General features: G+C 41.2%; 1 protein-coding gene across 1 annotated transcript in view; it reads right to left on the reverse strand.

The window, feature by feature from the left end:
- Positions 1 to 22,816, reverse strand: part of MGAM (maltase-glucoamylase) — a 105,828-nt gene that overhangs the window by 31,666 nt on the left and 51,346 nt on the right. The window contains exons 16-26 of the mRNA XM_067041974.1: positions 16,621 to 16,792; positions 15,002 to 15,118; positions 14,278 to 14,432; positions 10,921 to 11,005; positions 9,594 to 9,650; positions 8,933 to 9,057; positions 5,957 to 6,045; positions 5,013 to 5,062; positions 4,416 to 4,583; positions 1,536 to 1,688; positions 72 to 269 (exon numbers count right to left, since the gene is read on the reverse strand). Coding sequence (XP_066898075.1) covers positions 72 to 269; positions 1,536 to 1,688; positions 4,416 to 4,583; positions 5,013 to 5,062; positions 5,957 to 6,045; positions 8,933 to 9,057; positions 9,594 to 9,650; positions 10,921 to 11,005; positions 14,278 to 14,432; positions 15,002 to 15,118; positions 16,621 to 16,792 — 1,369 coding nt within the window. The remainder of the gene's footprint in view (positions 1 to 71; positions 270 to 1,535; positions 1,689 to 4,415; positions 4,584 to 5,012; positions 5,063 to 5,956; positions 6,046 to 8,932; positions 9,058 to 9,593; positions 9,651 to 10,920; positions 11,006 to 14,277; positions 14,433 to 15,001; positions 15,119 to 16,620; positions 16,793 to 22,816) is intronic.

The raw sequence follows: 22,816 nt of genomic DNA on the forward strand, positions 1-22,816 counted from the left end.
TTGACTAGCAAAAAATAATGGAAATGAAAAGTGCCAAGTAGGTACTTGACACGTATACTGTAAACACATACCTTAAACTGCAGCATGTTATCCTTATGGTAGGTCACATTCAGATGGAGGGGGTTCACGGGTACGGACGGCAAAGAGTAGGCATACGAAGACTTTAAGGAGAGGACAGCTGTGGCCCCATGTAAGTCATACTGAACATCACTGAGAGAGTATAGGTCATTGACAAAATAGCAAAAAGGGACTCCAGGAGAACCGGATACCTGAAAAGTAAAGCCAAATCCAGCTCAGCATGAGTTCTAAGATGATCAAATATAAAGGGGCTAGAAAAGGCAATTTGCAGGGAGATAAAGATAAAACCAGTCATTTTCTTATATACTCTTTGGCAGTGACCTGAGTTTTCATTCCTGGTCTCCATGTAAAATATTTATTTTAAAAAGTCCCACTCCCATCCCTACCTATTCTTCACATCCAGATAAAAACTCAGGTTACTTTGGAAGTCTGCCCTTTCTATAGATTTTAAGTAGTGATATAGGCACTGGTGCTATGCTTGTGAAATTGTAGATTAAGTGTAGAGGATTTTACAAAATTACAGTGAGGTACCACCTTACACTGTTAGGAATGGCCATCATTTAAAAGTCTACAAATAACAAATGCTGGAGAGGGTATGAAGAAAAGGGAGCCCTCCTACACTGTTGGTGGGAATGTAAATTGGTGCGGCCACTGTGGAAAACAGTATGGAGGTTCCTCAAAAAACGAAAAATAGAGTTGACATATGATCCAGCAATCTCACTCCTGGGCATATACCCAGACAAAACTACAATTCAAAAAGATAGGGCTTCCCTGGTGGCGCAGTGGTTGAGAGTCCGCCTGCCGATGCAGGGGACGCGGGTTCGTGCCCCATTCTGGGAAGATCCCACGTGCCGCGGAGCAGCTGGGCCCGTAAGCCGTGGCCGCTGAGCCTGCGCATCCGGAGCCTGTGCTCCGCAACGGGAGAGGCCACAACAGTGAGAGGTCCGCGTACCGCAAAAAAAAAAAAAAAAAAAGATACATGCACCCCTATGTTCATAGCTGCACTATTCACAATAGCCAGGACATAGAAACAGCCTAAATGTCCATCAACAGATGGATAAAGATGTGGTACATATATACAACGGAATACTATGCAGCCATAAAAAAGACTGAAATAATGCCATTTGCAGCAACATGGATGGACCCAGGGATTATCGTACTGAGTGAAGTAAGTCAGACAGAGAAAGACAAATACCATATGATACCACTTATATATGGAATCTAAACTATGACACAAACGAACCTACCTACAAAACAGAAACAGACTCACAGACATAAAGAACAGACTTGTGGTTGCCAGGGCAAGGGGGGGGAGGGATGGATTGTGATTTGGGGGCTCGCAGATGCTAGCTGTTATATAGAAGATGGATAAACAACAAGGTCCTACTCTATAGCACAGGGAACTATATTCAATATCCTGGGATTTTAACGTACGTTAACACCGTCACTATGGTTACCTCCCAGACACAGCCACGGGCAGTACAGTTTTCTGCAGAAGCACCATTCTCATCAGGATAACAGTCTATTTTTTCTGCATCCCTTATCTTCACATCCCACTCCACCGTGTATATTCCTCCCAGGACAAGATCAATTTCTGTGATAAGGGCCACCTGTAAGAATGGGAAAGTATCAAGCATATGTACCCTCAGGACAAAGAACTTGTAAGGTCTGAAACTTCTTTTAGGAAAGAAAATAGAAATCAGACCAGACTCTCAACAATCTAAGCAACATAGCACTGGAGCTTACACAAAGAGAGAGAAGGCAGAGATCTAACCAGTAACCACAGGGCAAATGGCACAATTCTATCAGAATTTGTACATAACATTTTGAAAAGAATCAGGTCAACTACAACCTTCTGTAATCACCCCTTTCTTTCCTCCCCTGACTCCTCTTCTGTTCCTTATTTTGTCAGGAAGGCTCTCTTCTGCAGCCCCCTTGTAGCACAGCACACACAAGCACGTGGTGTCACCCCATACTGAGCTCATCACTTTGTCCTCCATTCCCCAAACAGCATTCCCCATTGGTCTGGAGTAGGGGCAAGAACACAGAAATAAGAATCATGTGCGGCCTGGGTTCTCCCCTACATTCCACTGTGGAAACTTAGACAAACTATTTCAATTCCTTGGGTCTCAGTTTCACCAACTGCAAAATTGCTGAGTTGGCAAAATCATTACGTTTCCTTCCATTTCTAACATCCCAACCTCTTCATTTCCCCAAGCCCAGAGCCTCAAGACTTGAACTTTTCTCTGAGTCCCATTCACTAATTCAAACATTTAATATTTTTCTATGTGTTTTTCTTATGGTCATCTCCTCTTTAATTAGTAATTTCCATAGTGAAAGTTCTCATTTGTCTAGAGGCGTAAAATCTCTAAGGATTATCATCCTTCTCCAGTCTCTCCCCAGTCTACATTCATCTTGCACTTCCCTGTACCTCAAACCCCACCCCAGAACAACTCTCTCACGATGGCACATATTGATTCAAGGATCAATATGAGACCCTTTGAGAATTAGATCAGATCCTTCTTATTTTGGCACCTAAAACCCTCCCAAATCTGACCACAAGTTAATCTGTCCAAACTGATCCCCTTCCAAAAGTGGATCCTACCTATTCTAGTTATTCCGTACTCACAGACTAACAGAAGGCTATTCTTAGTCCCGAGACTGGCTTATTCTGATACCTCAACCTTGACTGCTTTATCTAAGCAAATGCCCTTCCTAGGAAAATGGTGCTTATCCGTGGAACTTACTGCTAGCTGCCTGCCCTCTGTAAAATTCCCTTCTCACTATTTCAGTTTAGAGCACTAAAGTTCTCGATTAAGAACTATTTTTTTGAAGCCATGTGAACACAGCTGTGGCCATTAATAGGTAAGTGCAAATCTACTGGCCAAGTATTTCTTTCTTGATTTAAGGGCCTGCCCCTCCCTTCCCTTCACCTTCACCTTTCCCTTTTCCTTCCAGCTTCTTCTTCTTTGTTTATTTTCATTTGTCCCCTAACAAGGCTAGAGTGACTAGAATTAAGCCACCATTTCCAATCACAAGAGAAGAAAAGACCTCAACCCTGACAGCCGTGAGCCACTGAACCAATGCCAGCAACTGACCACTTCCTAAACTTCCAATCCCATAAGGGAAAAAAATCCCAATTTGTTTAAACTACCATTTTGCTGAGTCTCCTATCACTTGCAGCTGAATATATCTCTACCAGATGTACCATCTTTCAAGGTCCAGTTCTAGCCCTGATGTCTCCAAAGGTTTGCTCAATGACTCCATTAAGCTTTGAACATGAAATTGGGCAGAATATATACATTAACATTTCCTAGAGGTAGGGTTGGGTTGCCTGTCCCCTTCCCAATAGTTTCATGTGTTTCTCCACCACCTAAATTCAAACAATAAAAGAGTTCCTTTGGTTGTATATTTATTAATATATTTATCAAACATTTAATTAGTTTATTTTTACGTGTGCATCTTTCAAATGGCTTGCACTTTGCTGTACACACAACTAGCCATATAATACTTTATTTCTAACTTTATAATGTATGCACCCTCAATGTATGTTGTCAAGACAAAATGTCAAATGCAACCAATATATCATTATAGTAGAAGATTAAATTTACTTATTTTCTCCAAATTTGGACGGTCCCTCACAAACCACACTGACCCAGCAGCTCCCAATCCCAGATCTTTTGGAGCAGCTGTAGCAAGGAGTGTTGGGGGGAAAGGATTCCTCATAACACTAAGATTTCAGAGGAGCTGATTACAGCCTATTCAGGAACTTCAGGCCTCATTAAAAGTGAGGAAAAATTATTTTATTATTATCACCTAACCAAGTGAGTAGCCATTAGCTAAGCTTATCCAATTCTTTGACTTAAAATATTTCCTAAAAATGTATGTGTTGGAATGAGAATCTATCTATATAGCTCAATACGGTTAAAAAAAAAAAAAAGCACCTCAAAATTTTAATTAATGGGAATCCCACCTCCTACCTCAACCCTTCTAGCATCAATCAATCAGCAGCTTTCAGAGCCAGTTTTCCTCTAATCCTGTTCCCAACACTCCTGACTTCGCTCTTCTGTTCCAGTCAGAGAGGACAGAAGACTGAGGGACAGATAAAGGAATAGAGATGAAAGGACCAGTTTACCTCCTCCCATGTCTCAGCAGCTCCTCTGTTAATCCCAGCTCTGTCTCACTCTTTATTTCTTTCTGTCCTAACCCTCTGACTCACCACCCCAGTCTTCAGAGTGTGCTCTGGTCCTTCAGAAACCCATGCAACCTTGGCAAGAAGGAACATCATAAGCGATGAAGAATTCTTTACAAACTATCTCAACAAAATGGGGTTTTACCTGGAGGTTAGAATCATAAGTGACATTAGGAGAAACTTGAATTTCAACACCGTTGTGTTTCACTATAACATTGGTAGGTTCCTGGGTCCCAAGGATTTTAATCTCTTTAAATGCTAAATTATTGGGGTCTGTGTAGGTTGATTGCAAAATCTTCACATCCAAGCGGTTCTGCAAAACAGTTAAGTACAAAGATCTGCCTTAAATACACAGATTCTCAAATCACTCCAATACTTCATCCTAGACCGGATACTCAAAACCGCTCCGAATGGCTCTTAGCTGTCTCCACTAATGTGTGCTCAAGTACAAACTTATTATTTCCCTGAGGGGGGCGGAAAAAGGAGAGAGAGAGAAACACACATACAGAGAGAGAAATTTTTTTAAACTTCATTTAAAAAGACTGCTTTGATTTATCCGTATCATTGCCTCTTTTTACTAACATGAATGATTCAATTATTCGGTGTTAAGTCATAAACTGAAATGTGGTCACCTATTGTCATAAATGAAACTACAAACATAATTACACACATACACAAACACATATGAGCTAATGGTCAGACAAAAGCCCACACTTAAGATTCATAAAAATATACTACTCACTTGGGTGACGGAGAACTCACATAAGAGGTAAACTTTATTGGCCACCGTATCTGAAAGTGAGATTAAAACAAGTCAGACTCTGGCCTGCCCACTACAGAAGGACAGATTTCATCCGGGCACTCCTTGAAGCTACATGTTGAGAATGACAAGATTAGAGAGAGAGTTTCTAAGGCCAAGACACCGTTTTCCCTTTTCCTTCCTACCTTAACCTTGAAAAGGTTCACTTCCAAGGCATATGCCTCAAGCAGAGCTATTTCCTAAGCTTGAGCCACAAGAATCGTTAATGTATTGGAGACAGATTAAGAAGCATGGCTAGGGCTTCCCTGGTGGCGCAGCGGTTGGGAGTCCGCCTGCCGATGCAGGGGACACGGGTTCGTGCCCCAGTCCGGGAAGATCCCACGTGCCGCGGGGCGGCTGGGCCCGTGAGCCATGGCCGCTGAGCTTGCGCGTCCGGAGCCTGTGCTCCGCAACAGGAGAGGCCACAACAGTGAGAGGTCCGCGTACCGCAAAAAAAAAAAAAAAAAAAAAAAAAAAAGAAGCATGGCTAGATTTGGGTGCACTAGAAAGGTATCTTCTCACTGCCTGACTAGCACAGGTAGGTTCTACACATCATCCACGTTTGTTCGTAAGTATTTGGAGGGAAGTTGTGTGCACTGAATGGCAGAAACAGTCTAGAAAACATTTCTTTCAGGTGCCCTTTGATAATAAAATGACAGCCTACATTACGCAGCTGGCCAGTGGGAGAATTCTAAGAGGCAGAGATGTGTTTTCCTTCCACCTGTGGTCCTAGTTAACTACCACTATTCCTGAACTGCACAACCGAAATCAAAATTCTTCTCTCGAGGGATTAGTGTCACTGGGCCTGGTGAGATTTCTCCCACCTCTGAATGAGCCACAGGAGTAGCTCGAAGATGCTGGTTTGGAAACGGCAACATTGTGCTCACCTTTCGTTTCCCCATCATCCCAGAAAAGTTCGCCTTTTGCTTCTTTGTTGTCATCCAGGGCAATGATAAGACCAAGAGGGTTCCTTCGACTGTGAGAAACAAGATTTACGTGAGAGGCAAAGACCTGGGACTCAAAGAATTTTGCTAAATGAGTTGTGAAGGATTCTGTCAGATTTCAAATGGGACACGTTACTGGCAGCAGATGGCCCTGCTTTTCTTCAGGCACAGAGGCAGAATCAACAGGGGCATCACTTTCTAGGACGGGTGAAGTCACAGGCGAGAGCACCGCTCCAAGCATTAGCAACATCATGAAGGAGGCAAGAATTTAATCACCAGAATCACTGCAATAGCTACAATAAAACCTGCTGATGCCATTATTATTTTGAATACAGACTATTAGAAGAGAAAGAAATCCAAGACAATAATTGGTTCAGCCTAATCATTTTACAGCTGATACATGCAGGAGAAGTATTAACTGCAGTCAGGGGGATATATTTGTTCCCTGCCTAAGAACCATGTTGACTCAGAAAGCAAGAAAATACAATCAGGTCCATCTATACAATGGCAATTTTCCTATTTGATGATTTATTATTAGTTCATTTCAAGAGAGAAAAAGAAAACATTCTAATTATCTGCTTTATAACTCAGAATATAAAACACAAAACACTACTCAAAAGATGCTGAAATAGATGCACATAGAGAAAGAGGGAGAAAGAAGGAGCAACTGCATTTAAATCTCTCCTTATTTCGTCCCTCCTCTAGACCACCTCCCGATTTCCTACTCCTGTTGCATCCCTCACACCCGCGATTATATTCTTCCATAGGTCAGCCTTCCACTGTGCCCTGTGCAAGCCAGGTTCCAGTGTCAACAAAATCACCTGCTTTCACTTAACATGCATGTACTGAGTAGCTTTCATTGCTAGGAAGTCTAAGAGATACAAAAACAAATAGACCAGAACTACATTGATGACGTTAAATATTGTAAGAAAGATTAAACATATTCACCAAATAGTCAAAACAGAAAGTAAAGAGTGGCACAAAAGTTAAAATCCTTATAGGAGTCCACAGTGACACTTCGAGCGGTATGGTGGCCTAGATATTCTGGAGGACACTGCATACTCTTAAGGACTCACCCACTAAAACACTACTTGGCCCTAGACAAATTAAACACATGATCCCTGAAGGGCGCTAATGTGAAACCCAAGTCGACGGCAGTCCTGGCTTGCGACCGAAGAGCAGGCTAATCATCTCTGGGGGAATGAGACCCCTTTGGATCCTTGAGATCACCACATTTGAAAAACCAAAAAATTACTAAATACATGAGGTAACAAGCCAACATGAAAGAAAGTTGGCAAAAACAACTAACAATAGATTTAGATTCCACTAAGGATTTTAGATAATAAAATTTTCAGTTACAAAGTATAGAATAACTATGACTGAAATACTTAACAATATTAAGGGAAAAAAAAATATTTTAAAATGACCAGAAAGTTGGAAGTGGCAGCACACCCTCTGCTGGAGTCGTTGGGGAAGATTTCTCGCAGATGAAATCAGAGCGCAATTTGGAAGATGATTAAGAATGTATCAGGCAAAAAAAAAAAAAAAAAAAAAAGAATGTATCAGGCAAAGGGCTTCCCTGGTGGCGCAGTGGTTGAGAATCCGCCTGCCGATGCAGGGGACGCGGGTTCGTGCCCCGGTCCGGGAAGATCCCACGTGCCGCAGAGCAGCTGGGCCCGTGAGCCATGGCCGCTGAGCCTGCGCGTCCGGAGCCTATGCTCCGCAATGGGAGAGGCCACAACAGTGAGAGGCCCGCGTACCACAAAAAAAAAAAAAAAAAAAAAAAAAGAATGTATCAGGCAAAGAATGTTGAAAAGGGTAATAAATGCTGAAGCCCAAATGCAGGGAAATACATGCGTATGTTTGGAGAATAACAAGGATTTTGGCATGGCTGTTCTATAGGTGTGTAGTAAGGTGTGTCAGGAGACACAGGTTGACTTGAAACCAGATTATGATTGGCCTCGAACAACCTACTAATGATAGAATTTAGACTTTAACCTGGGAAGCAACAAGTTGAGATCTTTACTTTGGAAAGACAATTTTGGTATCAGTGTGCAGAACAGCATGAAGCTGAATAGTTAGAGAAAAAGAAACCAGGTGGTATTTGGATATATAAGTATTTTCCATCAGTATTACAAAAGCTTAAATTTGAAAAATTATGGCAGTAAGGAAGGTTCGAAAGAAAAAGATTTCTAACCTCCAAAAAACTCCATCTATTAAAAGCAAATAAGCTAATACATTTAGAGACACATGTGAATGTGTGCCTCTTTAGTACGGACGGAGTCTACAATTTGAGCATCAAAGAATCATCAAGGGGAAATGAGTGACATGAAGGAGATTTGAAGTGCACAGGAAATAATTTTTGAACCCCGTTTTGCATCACAAGAAAGAAATGGCTCAGTGGGAAGAAAGAAACAGGAGATTGAGATTATAGGGGAGTGGAAAGTGGACCCCACTCCCTAGAAATGAGAATGAAGACTCGAGTGCATAGCATGGTAGAATGACGGTCTGATCAAGGCAGGTGGAGTGATCAACAGACCCCGTTTGCCTGGAATTGAGATGTTTCCCAAAACACGAGACTTTCAGGGCTAAAACTGACATATTCCTAGGAAAACTAGGAAGGTTCACCACCCTAGCAGTCAGTATGTTTTGAGGGGAAAGTCAGGGGGTTAAGGAAGGACAGGATTAAGGTCTTTCAAAATCCATTTGGATGCAGCTTAAATCACAGCTTCCCCAGAAGAGGCCCACGGAAATCCAGGGAACAGAGTTTGATGACCACACACACACACACACACACGTGCCCTTCCTCCCCACATTCCACGTAATGCTTCAGCATCTTCTCCATGGGCAACAGACAGGAACAGAAACAACTAGGTTTGTCAGCCTCCCCCTTAAAGGAAACTCCCAGCCATGCTGTACCTGGCCACAGTGGTTGTGGCTGGCTGCTGTGTGGGGAAGATGTAGCCTCCTCGAAGGTGAAGTCCAATTTTGTCTCCAGGAAGTTCCATCTCCACTTTTTGCTTCCGCCATTTCACTCGGCCCCCCTGACACACGTAGACAAATCAAACACACTGCCACGAGCACATCACCGCTACCTCTTAACCACACGTGGAGTTATCTCCAGCTCTTTCCTTCTCCCACCTAGTTGAATTGCTATCTAGTCAGGCATCAAGCAAGAAAAGGGAAAGAATTTAAGAACAACGGGTTTTGTGATCAGCTGGGGGCTTGGGGAACATATATCATGCTGAGGCTATTTGACATACATTATACAAACTGATAGTTTTCTGAACAAGAATCTCACTTATAACCAGGCTCAAAGTGTCCATCGGCCCCAATATTTGCCCATGAGACATTCTACTTCCATCTTTATCTTGATGCTGAATAAAGTATATGAAAGTATCTTTTTCAGATTTCATCATGACTGATGTCGAGTGACTTAGTCTCACTTTATTGACTCTGCTATGAAATCACTGCAAACACGACAGAAACATTCCTCAGTGCATGGATAGATGTTTCTGTCTACCCTGGCGTATCTTGTCTATGCAGCTTGAAGAGTTTAAGAAAAGTCAAAGCTACTTACAGTCTCACAGTCATACCAGACGGCATCAGGCACATATGCTGTCACTTTCTCTGCACCCTGAAATTAAAACAAACTATTGTCCTTTATGGCCCAGCCTCTGAAGGGGATAAAACTTCTTAATCACACACTGAGAATGCATAAATGGCCTTTCTTTTCTCTACCAACTTGTGCTTTTCTTCTAACAAAGGCAATAACCTTGCCACTCAAAGAAAAATCCCAGATGGAACCATATTAGGAATAATAATCATAATATTGAAATAGGTGTTGTGGTAAAAATTCCAGCTTTAGAGTCACAGAAGCAGATATGATGACAGCAAGGCAGGGAGACAGAACAAGGAATGCGGGCAGCCTCTAGAGGGTGGAAGAGGCAAGGAAATGGATTTCTCCCTTAGAGCCTCTAGAAGCAACCGGCCCTACCAACATGGTGATTTTAGCCCAGTGAGACCCATTTTGAGCTTCCGACCTCCAGAAATGTAAGATAATAGATTTTTGTTGTTATGAGCCACTGCATTTGTGGTAATTTGTTACAGCAGCGATAGGAAACTAATACAGCCTCTCTAGACACAAACCAGACCAGTTAGCAGAGTCAACTGCAGCCAGGTGGAAAACAGGAAGAAGGACACGATGGTGCACAGAAGTGATGAAACATGAACCAGGAAAATCTGGGACTCCCTTCACTGGTTGAGAGGCATGTTCTGCTTGGAGGAAAGGATGTATCAAGAGAAGTGCCGTGAGACATCAGTGCTGTGAAGCTGGGCTTGGCAGAGAGGGCAGGGCTGGAGGGTGGGATTTTGAATAATTTTTTTAAAATTCCAGTTTTACACTGCATACCTCATTTAATCTTCCCAACAGTCTCCAGTGATACTATTATTATTTCACCTTACAGCTGAGGAAGCAGCACATAATTTCCCCCAGACGGCACTGGTACCAAGTGGCAGAGACAACAAACACACCCAGATCACCCTGACCTTAGAGTGAGTGCTGGGTCACTGCTCCCTCCTGCCTCTGCATCCTGGAACAAGTCATGATCTGCTATGAGAATCTGACAACACACAGGACAGTTCTTAAACCCAGAGTCACCCGTAGATGCTTCTATACTGATTGGAAACTTGGTCAAGGACAAAAGACTTCTAGAGACAAAAATGTGTACCCATCAGATATCTATCTTCCCCAAACTCCAACACACCGTCTTCAAGGCTGCCCCCGCCACAGATGTTGCAAATGGGTTTGGAATAGAAAGAGGACAAATGGTTCCAAGAAGAGAGGAGTCTGGAGTTAGCAGGGGCAAGAGCAGAGACCTCCAGCGTGTCTCAGCGGGAACACTTGCCTCAGCCAGAACCGGAGTGATGAGGAGGCCAGGCCCCCACAAAAACTGTTGGTGCACATCCCAAGTGTTGCTGTCCTCGTAGAACCTAGAGACCAGAGAAACGTTCAATGACATGTGGGCCAGTGCTTTCTGGCAGCTCTCCCCCAAGCCTGTCTAAAACTTGCAGGCTCCCTGCCTGGGGCAAATTCCCAGAATTATTCCGCGACACCTATTCAATCCCTGGCTCCCTACTCCTGCAGGCAGATCCACTTTCCCTAGCCCCTGCACCCTCCTATTCTTTCCCCAATTTGGACAGAAGTTCCTATTTCAGTATCTCTTTGCTAGGCAGGTTCCAGGCTATAATTATATCTGTCATATCCCCCTTAAAAAATTAAGTAAAACAAGCAAGACATTTTAAAACTTTAGCTGACTATCCAAAAGGAACTAGATCTGATCACCGAAAAAAAGCAGACAAAAGCTTTACTCTTTTCTCTTTTAGGATACCTACCTTTTGATAGAGAATTCTGGGAGATGGCAAAAACTTACCCACAATAATGAATATATATTATAATATATATTATAATAATATATGCCTGAGGGCCTAAAATGTCAGGCACAGAAGGGAATTAACTGTATTTTGATTTTGACAAGAAAAAGTCTCTTTTTTCGTAGACTATAAAATTATTGTGTTAATTTTTAATAAGCGAGACCTGGGTTACTTTTTTCTTTTTCTATGATATGATCAATACAGACCTCAAAGATGCCCCCATTGATGACCAGCAGTATATCCTCCAATATCCAGGCACTTTGGCTTTCAGAATATCTGTGCTCAAAACTGTTAGAATTAATTCACTTAAAAGCCAACCAATAAAACTGGTTGAATTCCATGTCCCAATTGAGGCTTTTATCTACATAGCATCAAACATAGTTCAACCTAATATCTCTATTTTCTTTTTTTTTAACATCTTTATTGGAGTATAATTGCTTTACAATAGTGTGCTAGTTTCTGCTTTATAACAAAGTGAATCAGTTATACATATATACATGTTCCCATATCTCTTCCCTCTTGCATCTCCCACCCTCCCACCCTTCCTATCCCACCCCTCTAGGTGGTCACAAACCACCTAGCTGATCTCCCTGTGCTATGCGGCTGCTTCCCACTAGCTATCTATTTTAAGTTTGGTAGTGTATATATGTCCATGCCACTCTCTCACTTTGTCACAGCTTACCCTTCCCCCTCCCCATATCCTTAAAGACCTAAATGTAAGGCCAGACATTATCAAACTCTTAGAGGAAAACATAGGCAGAACCGTTCTATGACATAAATCACAGCAAGATCCTTTCTGACCCACCTCCTAGAGAAATGGAAATAAAAACAAAAATAAACAAATGGGACCTAATGAAACTTAAAAGCTTTTGCACAGCAAAGGAAACCATAAACAAGATGAAAAGACAACCCTCAGAATGGGAGAACATATTTGCAAATGAAGCAACTGACAAAGGATTAATCCCCAAAATGTACAAGCAGCTCATGCAGCTCAATATTAAAAAAACAAACAACCCAATCCAAAAATGGGCAGAAGACCTAAATAGACATTTCTCCAAAGAAGATATACGGATTACCAACAAACACATGAAAAGATGCTCAACATCACTAATTATTGGAGAAATGCAAATCAAAACTACAATGAGGTACCAACTCACACCGGTCAGAATGGCCATCATCAAAAAATCTAGAAACAATAAATGCTGGAGAGGGTGTGGAGAAAAGGGAGCCCTCTTGCACTGTTGGTGGGAATGTAAATTGATACAGCCACTATGGAGAACAGTATGGAGGTTCCTTAAAAAACTAAAAATAGAACTACCATATGACCCAGCAATCCCACTACTGGGCATATACCCTGAGGAAACCATAATTCAAAGAGTCATGTACCACAGTATTCACTGTGGCTCTATTTACAATAGCCAGGACATGGAAGCAACCTAAGTGTCCATCAACAGATGAATGGATAGAGAAGATGTGGCACGTATGTACAATGGAATATTACTCAGCCATAAAAAGAAATGAAACGGAGTTATTTGTAGTGAGGTGGATAGACTGGAGTCTGTCATACAGAGTGAAGTAAGTCAGAAGGAGAAAAACAAATACAACACATATATATGGAATCGAAGAAAAATCTCTCTATTTTCATGCTTTTTCTTTTTTTTTTTTTGCATCATGTACACAGAGCCTTACCGTTCTCACTGTTCAAACCCTGAGAAATGCTACCAAAGGCATGAGCGACTGGGGCAGGGTCCCCGCCTAAATCACAGCCTCCGTCTCAAGCCAGTTCCATACACTTCCCAACACCATCTTCAATCCTCGGGTTTCTAAACAAGGCTTCCAGCTCCTTATTCTGCCAGGGCCAGTCATGAGAAAGCAAACCCCACCGCAGAGCTACTCACTCTGCAGCCACCAGAGGGTCCCACAGCATTAGCTAGGAAGCGAGGACATACCTTCATCTACTACAAATCTCCACCAAGCTTAAATATCCCCGGTGCCTCACAGCAGCTTCCCCGAGATTCCAGCCCGGAAACAGGATTGCCTGGAAACCCCAGAGCTATTTGCTGGCTAATACAGAGGCATCTGTTCATACTAAGTGGCCAGCTTTAAGGAAAGTCTCTTAAGTGTTCTTTTCTCAGAGTCAAATTAGAGATACTCATTGGCTGACAATAAAAATTCTGCATTCAGGAAATCCTCCACACTATTCTTATTAGTATGTAAATGACAGGCTCATTCCTAGAGCCTGAACATGGTGCATTACAAAAGCAAACATCCGATTCAAGCTATCAAATCCTTTAAATTAAGGCTAAAGAAACTAAGGATGAAAGAACTTAAATGATTTGTCTAAGGTATAGAGTTAGTTGGTGGAACAAAGACCCCAAATTCCACAACTTTTAGTCTAGTTCTCTCCCCAAAAGGGAACAGGCTATAATACTTAAATATAACTAAAATAGTACATAGGCAGCAATAGCCTTGCAAATACCAACTCGTTATTCAAGTTAAAAAAATATATCTGAGTAACTGTTTGGATTGTTTTAATTTGCACTCTTTTTTAAAAAAAAATATTTGTTTATTCATTTAGGCTGCTGCCGGTCTTAGTTGCAGCTTGAGGGATTTTCGTTGCTGCATGCAGACTCTTGGTTGAGAACTCTTGGTTTCGGCATGCATGCAGGATCTAGTTCCCCGACCAGGGATTGCACCCAGGCCCTCTTCACCGGGAGCGCAGAGTCTTACCCGCTGGACCACCAGGGAAGTCCCTTCACTCTTATATTTGATGATACAGTCAATGTCACCCAGTTACATTAACAAAATTCCTTTAGGCTAGGCGAACTTACTCATGCAGAAGCGGCCTGGCCACTGTGTCCCCCTGGCTGTGAGCACGGTAGAAGAGGGTGTAGAGATAGGGCAATAGAGCATAGCGGATGGTAAGGTAGTGCCTGGAGGAATTCAACAGCAGAGAGTCAGCTCCAAAGGAGGCAGGATCCTGGGCCTGGGAAGAAACAAGAAGTTGCAATTGACACCTGGTTACAAACAAGAAAAGCCTCTGGAGATATCAGACCCCATTCATCACAACCAAGAGTTTTGTTTCTGCAACACCTGGGGCCTACCTTGCAGACTCTGCCTCTGAGCAGAAGGGTTGGGCAAGGGAAGATCATTCCACCAAGTTAAGTGGCCATTCTTCGCCCTGCGCTGCATCCCCCCCTCATTCATTCTATGGGTGCTCTCGGTAGACTGCCATTTAAATAACTTTGAAGTTTTCCCTCATTTGATTCTCACTACAAAATGAGCAATGTAAATAAAGTGTATACAGGTTTGTTTAAAAACCTTCACAGACTCGCCATTTCCTTGACTGCCGCAGTAGAAATAGCAGGGGTTGTGTTGGCAGGGCATTTTAATGGTGCACCATGAGTCCTGGTTAATTGCAAACAGGGGTCCCAGTTAGCTTAAGTGAAGCACCAGGTAGGAAGTTGGCTCAACAGATTTCTCGGACAGGATGCAGGTATATCCAGTCCTAATGTATGCCAAGTCTATTTTGATCGTATCTCCTGGGAGACTTACCTTGTAGCCTTGGCCATTGTGATTCCTGGAAAATGGATAGAATGCTCCCAGCTGCATCCACCTCCTGCAGAGCTCTTCGGGAGCATCCAATGTAAAGCCACATATGTCAGAACCCACCTGGAAGGACACACAGACAGCGACGGCATGTGTACCTCACTTCCATTACCACCCCCTGCTCCTGGGCTTTGCTTTCTACCAGGGACCTACCAGCTGTACTTGGCTAACCTCTTCCTGAGAAGGCTACTTCAGTGTGATGGAACTGGGCTAAATCCTATGTCCACTCTTTACTGCCAGGTGACTGCAAATGAATTACTTAGCCCTTCTGGGCCTCAGTTTCCTCATGGTGTTAAAGTGGGCACTCTAGGGTTTTAGTAAATGAGATAATGGAAGTAAAACACTTGATGCACAATAGATTTTTGGTGAATAGTAACTAGAAACACCGTTGATATTATTACTTTGACCACAGCACTAGGAGAATTAAGATTCCAAAGCCAAATTCTGATTAGGTCATATTCATCTATTCAGAAATCCCCAGGGTGTCCTGCTGCCTGTCCTACTAGCGCCTCAAAACCTGATTCCAACCCACCTTTCCAGCATCATTTCTCATTCCAGTCCTACACTCCGATCTCTAGGGACACTCAAATTCTGCCCCTTGCTGGTCTTGCTCAGGTTTATTTCTCAGTCTTTTTTTTTTTAACATCTTTATTGGAGTATAACTGTTTTACAATAGTGTGTTAGTTTCTCCTTTACGACAAAGTGAATCCATTATACATATACATATGTTCCCATATCTCTTCCCTCTCGCATCACCCTCCCTCCCACCCTCCCTATCCCACCCCTCTAGGTGGTCACAAAGCACAAGCTGATCTCCCTGTGCTATGCAGCCGCTTCCCACTAGCTATCTATTTTACATTTGGTAGTGTGTATATGTCCATGCCACTCTCTCACTTCGTCACAGCTTACCCTTCCCCCTCCCCATGTCCTCAAGTCCATGCTCCAGTAGGTCTGTGTAATGACCTCCCCCACATCAGTCTGATAAAACATACCCACTTTCAAGGTTAAACTCAAGTGCCACCTTTTGCATGAAGTTACTATTTACTCCCTCCCCGGACTCCCACTGTTCCTTGTAATCTTGTTAGAATTGCTAAATTCCGTTCTCAGGATTTCTTTTAACATTTAAATTATATGTTGGGGGCGGGGGGGAGGCTGGTGGGGTGGTGCGGAAGGAAGGAAGGTGTTTGTTACTATATTTATGTTTCTCTCCACCCTCACCATGCATACCTAGCTCAATGCCTTGCTCTAAGTAAGAGCTCAATAAAGAGATATGCTGAATTTAACTAAAAGATGTCATCTGTAACCTTAAGGACATGTGCACTTTTTCATGTGTATGTTGTACTTTAATAAAAAAGATTCCAACAATACCACTGCAAGCGTGCACCTTCTAACCTTATAAGGCAGTACAGGAAAGAATGTTGTGGTGTCAGTGTCATACTGATGTGGATGAAGCACATAACCCTCCAGACTTTAAATCCCTGGGCCATGGAGGGCAGTAGAGGGGAGGTTTCTCATTTGAAAAACTTCTAGCATGAGGCATTCTGGGGACTGGGATGTGGACTCACCATTGGGATACCAAAAAGGTTGAACTCAAGCATGCTAGGGATGGACCATCGAAGGTCATTCCAGGTGGCTGCGTTGTCTCCTGACCAGTGGGCTGCAAACTTGCCAGACCCCGCAAAGGTAGAACGGGTTAAAATGAAGCTTCTCTTGTTAGGGAATACAGTCTTGACAGCTCTAGAAAGGGAGAGAGACTTAGGGAGTCAATGTGACCTTAGCGTGTCTTAGCCCAGAGGATAGAGTGATAATATCAAGGATCTCAAGTTAATACCTCACTCTTCTCTTCTAGTTCTCTCCTGTAGAGTTAGAGTTGCTGTTGGGAGAAGACTGTACCATTGAGTATGTTTATATTTCGTTTTGTTTTGTTTTAGGCATTTTATGTACATCATTAATGCCATAATTTCAAAGTTCAGTAGAAGGATACTGAGCCAGTACCTAAAACCCCAAAGCACATGAAGTCTATAAGTTACTTAACCCTCCATACACCAGTCTATAACAGTATGGCAGAGAGGAAAATACATGGGCCTTGGACTCATGAAGAAACTAGTCCAAATTTTGCTCTTACATTTTATTAGCTGTTTGACCTTGGTCAAATTACTTCTCTTTCTTTCTTCCAACCTTCCATTCATTCATTTATTCATTCTTTCTTTCATTATACACAGTACACAAATACTTATTGTATTCCTTCCTCCCTATGTGACCAGGATTTTCTTCATTCATTCAATAATAACAACCATACTTATTTGCTGAATTTTTTTTACATTCTTTTTTCTGTATTGCTGGTTTATTTTTTTTTAATACAGCAGGTTCTTATTAGTTATCTATTTTATACATATCAATGTATACATGTCCCTCCCAACCTCCCAGTTCATCACACCACCACCCCCAACCCTGCCTTCGCCCCTTGGTGTCCATATGTTTGTTTGCTACATCTGTGTCTTCATCTGTACCATTTCTCTAGATTCAACATATATGTGTTAATATACGATATTTGTTTTTCTATTTCTGACTTACTCCACTCTGTATGACAGTCTCTAGGTCCATCCACGTCTCAACAAATGACCCAATTTTGTTCCTTTTTATGGCTGAGTAATATTCCATTGTATATATGTACCACATCTTCTTTATCCATTCGTCTGTTGATGGGCATTTAGGTTGCTTCCATGACCTGCCTATCGTAAATAGTGCTGCAATGAACATTGGGGTGCATGTCTTTTTGAATTATAGTTTTCTCTGGGTAAAGGCTCAGTAGTGGGATTGCTGGGTCATATGGTAATTCTATTTTTAGCTTTTTAAGGAACCTCCATACTGTTCTCCATAGTGGCTGTATCAATTTACATTCCCACCAACAGTGCAAGAGGGTTCCATTTTCTCCACACACTCTCCAGCATTTGTTGTTTATAGATTTTCTGATGATGTCCATTCTAACCAGTATGAAGTGATACCTCATTGTAGTTTTGATTTGCATTTCTCTAATAATCAGTGATGTTGAGAAGCTTGTTTCACGTGCTTCTTGGACATCTGTATGTCTTCTTTGGAGAAATGTCTATTTAGGTCTTCTGCCCATTTTTTGATTGGGTTGTTTTTTTAATATTGAGCTGCGTGAGCTGTTTATATATTTTGGAGATTAATCCTTGGTCCATTGATTCATTTGCAAATATTTTCTCCCATTCTGAGGGCTGTCTTTTCATCTTGTTTATAGTTTCCTTTGCTGTGCAAAAGCTTTTACGTTTCATTAGGTCCTATTTGTTTATTTTATTTTTATTTCCATTACTCTGGGAGATGGGTCAAAAAAAATCTTGCTGTGATTTATGTCATAGAGTGTTCTTCCTATGTTTCCCTCTAAGATTTTTACAGTGTCTGGTCTTACATTTAGGTCTTTAATCCATTGTGAGTTTATTTTTGTGTATGGTGTTAGGGAGTGTTCTAATTTCATTCTTTTACATGTAGCTGTCCAGTTTTCCCAGCACCACTTATTAAAGAGGCTGTCTTTTCTCCATTGTATATCCTTGCCTCCATTGTCATAAATTAGTTGACAATAAGTGTGTGGGTTTATCTCTGGGCTTTCTATCCTGTTCCATTGATCTATATTTCTGTTTTTGTGCCAGTACCATACTGTCTTCATTACTGTAGCTTTGTAGTATAGCCTGAAGTCCGGGAGCCTGATTCCTCCAGCTACGTTTCTCTTTCTCAATATTGCATTGACTATTCGAGGTCTTTTGTGTTTCCATACAAATTGTGAAATTTTTTGTTCTAGTTTTGTGAAGAATGCCATTGGTAGTTTGATAGGGATTGCACTGAATCTGCAGATTGCTTTGGGTAGTATAGTCATTTTCACAATATTGATTCTTCCAATCCAAATACATGGTGTATCTCACCATCTGTTTGTATTGTCTTTAATTTCTTTCATCAGTGTCTTATAGTTTTCTGCATACAGGTCTTTTGTCTCCTTAGGTAGGTTTATTCCTAGGTATTTTATTCTTTTTGTTGCAATGGTAAATGGTAAACGTTTCTTTAATTTCTCTTTCAGATTTTTTGATGTTAGTGTATAGGAATGAAAGAGATTTCTGTGCATTAATTTTGTATCCTGCTCCTTTACCAAATTCATTCATTAGCTCTAGTAGTTTTCTGGTAGCATCTTTAGGATACTGTATGTATAGTATCTTGTCATCTGCAAACAATGACAGTTTTACTTCTTCTTTTCCAATTTGTATTCCTTTTATTTCTTTTTCTTCTCTGATTGCTGTGACTAAAACTTCCAAACCGATGTTAAATAATAGTGGTGAGAGTGGGCAACCTTGTCTTTTTCCTAATCTTAGAGAAAATGGTTTCAGTTTTTCACCACTGAGAATGATGTTGGCTGTGGGTTTGTCATATATGGCCTTTATTATGTTGAAGTAGTTTCCCTCTATGCCCATTTTCTGGAGAGTTTTTATCATAAATAGGTGTTGAATTTTGTCAAAAGCTTTTTCTGCATCTATTGAGATGATCATATGGTTTTCATCCTTCAATTTGTTAATATGGTGTATCACATTGACAGATTTGCATATATTGAAGAATCCTTGAATCCCTGGGATAAATCCTACTTGATCATGGTGTATGATCTTTTTAATATGTTGTTGGATTCTGTTTCCTAGTATTTTGTTGAGGATTTTTGCATCTATATTCATCAGTGATATTGGTCTGTAATTTTCTTTTTTTGTAGTATCTTTGTCTGGTTTTGGTATCAGGATTATGGTGGCCTCGTAGAATGAGTTTGAGGGTATTCATTCCTCTGCAATTCTCTGCAAGAATCTGAGAAGGATGGGTGTTAGCTCTTCTGTAAATGTTTGATAGAATTCACTTGTGAAGCCATCTGGTCCTGGACTTTTGTTTGTTGGAAGATTTCTAATCACAGTTCCAATTTCATTACTTGTGATTGGTCTGTTCATACTTTCTATTTCTTCCTGGTTCAGTCTTAGAAGGTTATACCTTTCTAAAAATTTGTCCATTTCTTCCAGATTGTCCATTTTATTGGCATAGAGTTGCTTGTAGTAGTCTCTTAGGATGCTTTGTATTTCTGTGGTGTCTGTTGTAACTTCTTTTTCATTTCTAATTTTATTGATTTGAGTCCTCTCCCTCTTTTTCTTGATGAGTCTGGCTAATGGTTTATCAATTTTGTTTATCTTCTCAAAGAACCAGCTTTTAGTTTTATTGATCTTTGCTATTGTTTTCTTTGTTTCTATTTCATTGATTTCTGCCCTGATCTTTATGATTTCTTTTCTTCTACTAACTTTGGGTTTTGTTTGCTCTTCTTTCTCTAGTTCCTTTAGGTGTAAGGTTAGATTGTTTATTTGAGATTTTTCTTGTTTCTTGAGGTAGGCTTGTATTGTTATAACCTTCCCTCTTAGAACTGCTTTTGCTGCATCCCATAGGTTTTGGATTGTCGTGTTTTCATTGTCATTTGTCTGTAGGTATTTTTTGATTTCCTCTTTGATTTCCTCAGTGATCTCTTGGTTATTTAGCAAGGTATTGTTTAGCCTCCCTGTGTTTGTGTTTTTTTACATTATCCCCCTGTCATTTATTTCTAATCTCATAGCCTTGGGGTTGGAAAAGATGCTTGATATAATTTTAATTTTCTTAAATTTACTGAGGCTTGATTTATGACCCTAGATGTGATCTATCCTGGAGAATGTTCCGTGTGCACTTGAGAAGAAAGTGTAATCTGCTGTTTGGGGATGGACTGTCCTATAAATATCAATTAAATCTATCTGGTCTGTTGTGTCATTTAAAGCTTGTGTTTCCTTATTAATTTTCTGTCTGGATGATCTGTCCATTGGTGTAAGTGAGGTGTCAAAGTCCCCCACTATTATTGTGTTACTGTCAATTTCCTCTTTTATAGCTGTTAGCATTTGCCTTTTGTATTGAGGTGCTCCTATGTTGGGTGTATATATTTTTACAATTGTTATATCTTCTTCTTGGACTGATCCCTTGATCATTATGTAGTGTCCTTCCTTGTCTCTTATAACATTCTTATTTTAAAGTCTATTTTATCTGATATGAGTATTGCTACTCCAGTTTTCTTTTGATTTCCATTTGCATGGAATATCTTTTTCTATACCCTCACGTTCAGTCTGCATGTGTCCCTAGGTCTGAAGTGAGTCTCTTGTAGACAGCATATATATGGGTCTTGTTTTTGTATCTATTCAGGGAGCCTGTTTCTTTTGGCTGGAGCACTTAATCCATTCACGTTTAAGGTAATTAGCGATATGTATTTTCCTATTACCATTTTCTTAACTGTTTTGAGTTTGTTTTTGTAGGTCCTTTCCTTCTTTTGTGTTTCCCACTTAGAGAAGTTGCTTTAGCATTTGTTGTAGAGCTGGTTTGGTGGTGCTGAATTCTCTTAGCTTTTGCTTGTCTGTAAAGCTTTTGATTTCTCTGTCGAATCTGAATGAGATCCTTGCCAGGTAAAATAATCTTGGTTGTAGGTTCTTCCCTTTCATCACTTTAAATATATCATGCCACTCCCTTCTGGCTTCTAGAGTTTCTGCTGAGAAATCAGCTGTTAACCCCAATGGAAGTTCTCTTCTTTGTAATTTGTTGTTTTTCCCTTGTTGCTTTTAATAATTTTTCTCTGTCTTTAATTTTTGTCAGTTTGATTACTATGTGTCTCGGTGTGTTTCTCCTTGGGTTTATCCTGCCTGGGACTCTGTGCACTTCCTGGACTTGGGTGGATATTTCCTTTCCCATGTTAGGAAAGTTTTTGACTATAATCTCTTCAAATATTTTCTTGGGTCCTTTCTCTCTCTCTTCTCTTCCTGGGACCCCTATAATGGGAATGTCAGTGCATTTAATGTTCTCCCAGAGGTCTCTTAGGCTGTCTTCATTTGTTTTGATTCTTTTTTCTTTAATCTGTTCTGCAGCAGTGATTTCTACCATTCTGCCTTCCAGGTCACTTTCCATTCTTCTGCCTCAGTTATTCTGCTATTCATTCCTTCTAGTGTATTTTTCATTTCAGTTATTGTATTGTTCATCTCTGTTTATTTGTTCTTTAACTCTTCTAGGTCTTTTTTAAACTTTTCTTGCATCTTCTCGATCTTTGCCTCCATTCTTTTTCCAAGGTCCTGGATCATCTTTACTATCATTATTCTGAATTCTTTTTCTGGAAGATTGCCTATCTCCACTTCATTTCGTTGTTTTTCTGGGGGTTTATCTTGTTCCTTCATCTGGTACATGGTCCTCTGCCTTTTCATCTTGTCTATCTTTCTGTGAATGTGGTTTTCGTTCCACAGGCTGCAGGATTGTAGTTCTTCTTGTTTCTGCTGTATGCCCTCTGGTGGATGAGGCTATCTGAGAGGCTTGTGCAAGCTTCCTGATGGGAGAGACTGGTGGTGGGCAGAGCTGGGTTTTGCTCTGGTGGACAGAGCTCAGTAAAACTTTAATCTGCTTTTCTGCTGATGGGTGGGGCGGAGTTCCCTCCTTTTTGGTTGTTTGGCCAGAGGTGACCCTGCACTGGAGACTACAGGCTTTTTGGTGGGGCTAATGGCAGACTCCAGGAGGGCTCAAGCCAATGAGTACTTCCCAGAACTTCTACTGCCAGTGTCCTTGTCCTTGTCCCTGTGGTGAGCCACAGTTGCCCCCCACCTGTGCAGGAAACCCTCCAACACTAGCAGTTAGGTCTGGTTTAGTCTCCTATGGGGTCACTGCTCCTTCCCCCTGAGT

This window comes from Kogia breviceps, chromosome 9, assembly GCF_026419965.1.
Source record: "Kogia breviceps isolate mKogBre1 chromosome 9, mKogBre1 haplotype 1, whole genome shotgun sequence".
NCBI lineage: Eukaryota > Metazoa > Chordata > Mammalia > Artiodactyla > Physeteridae > Kogia > Kogia breviceps.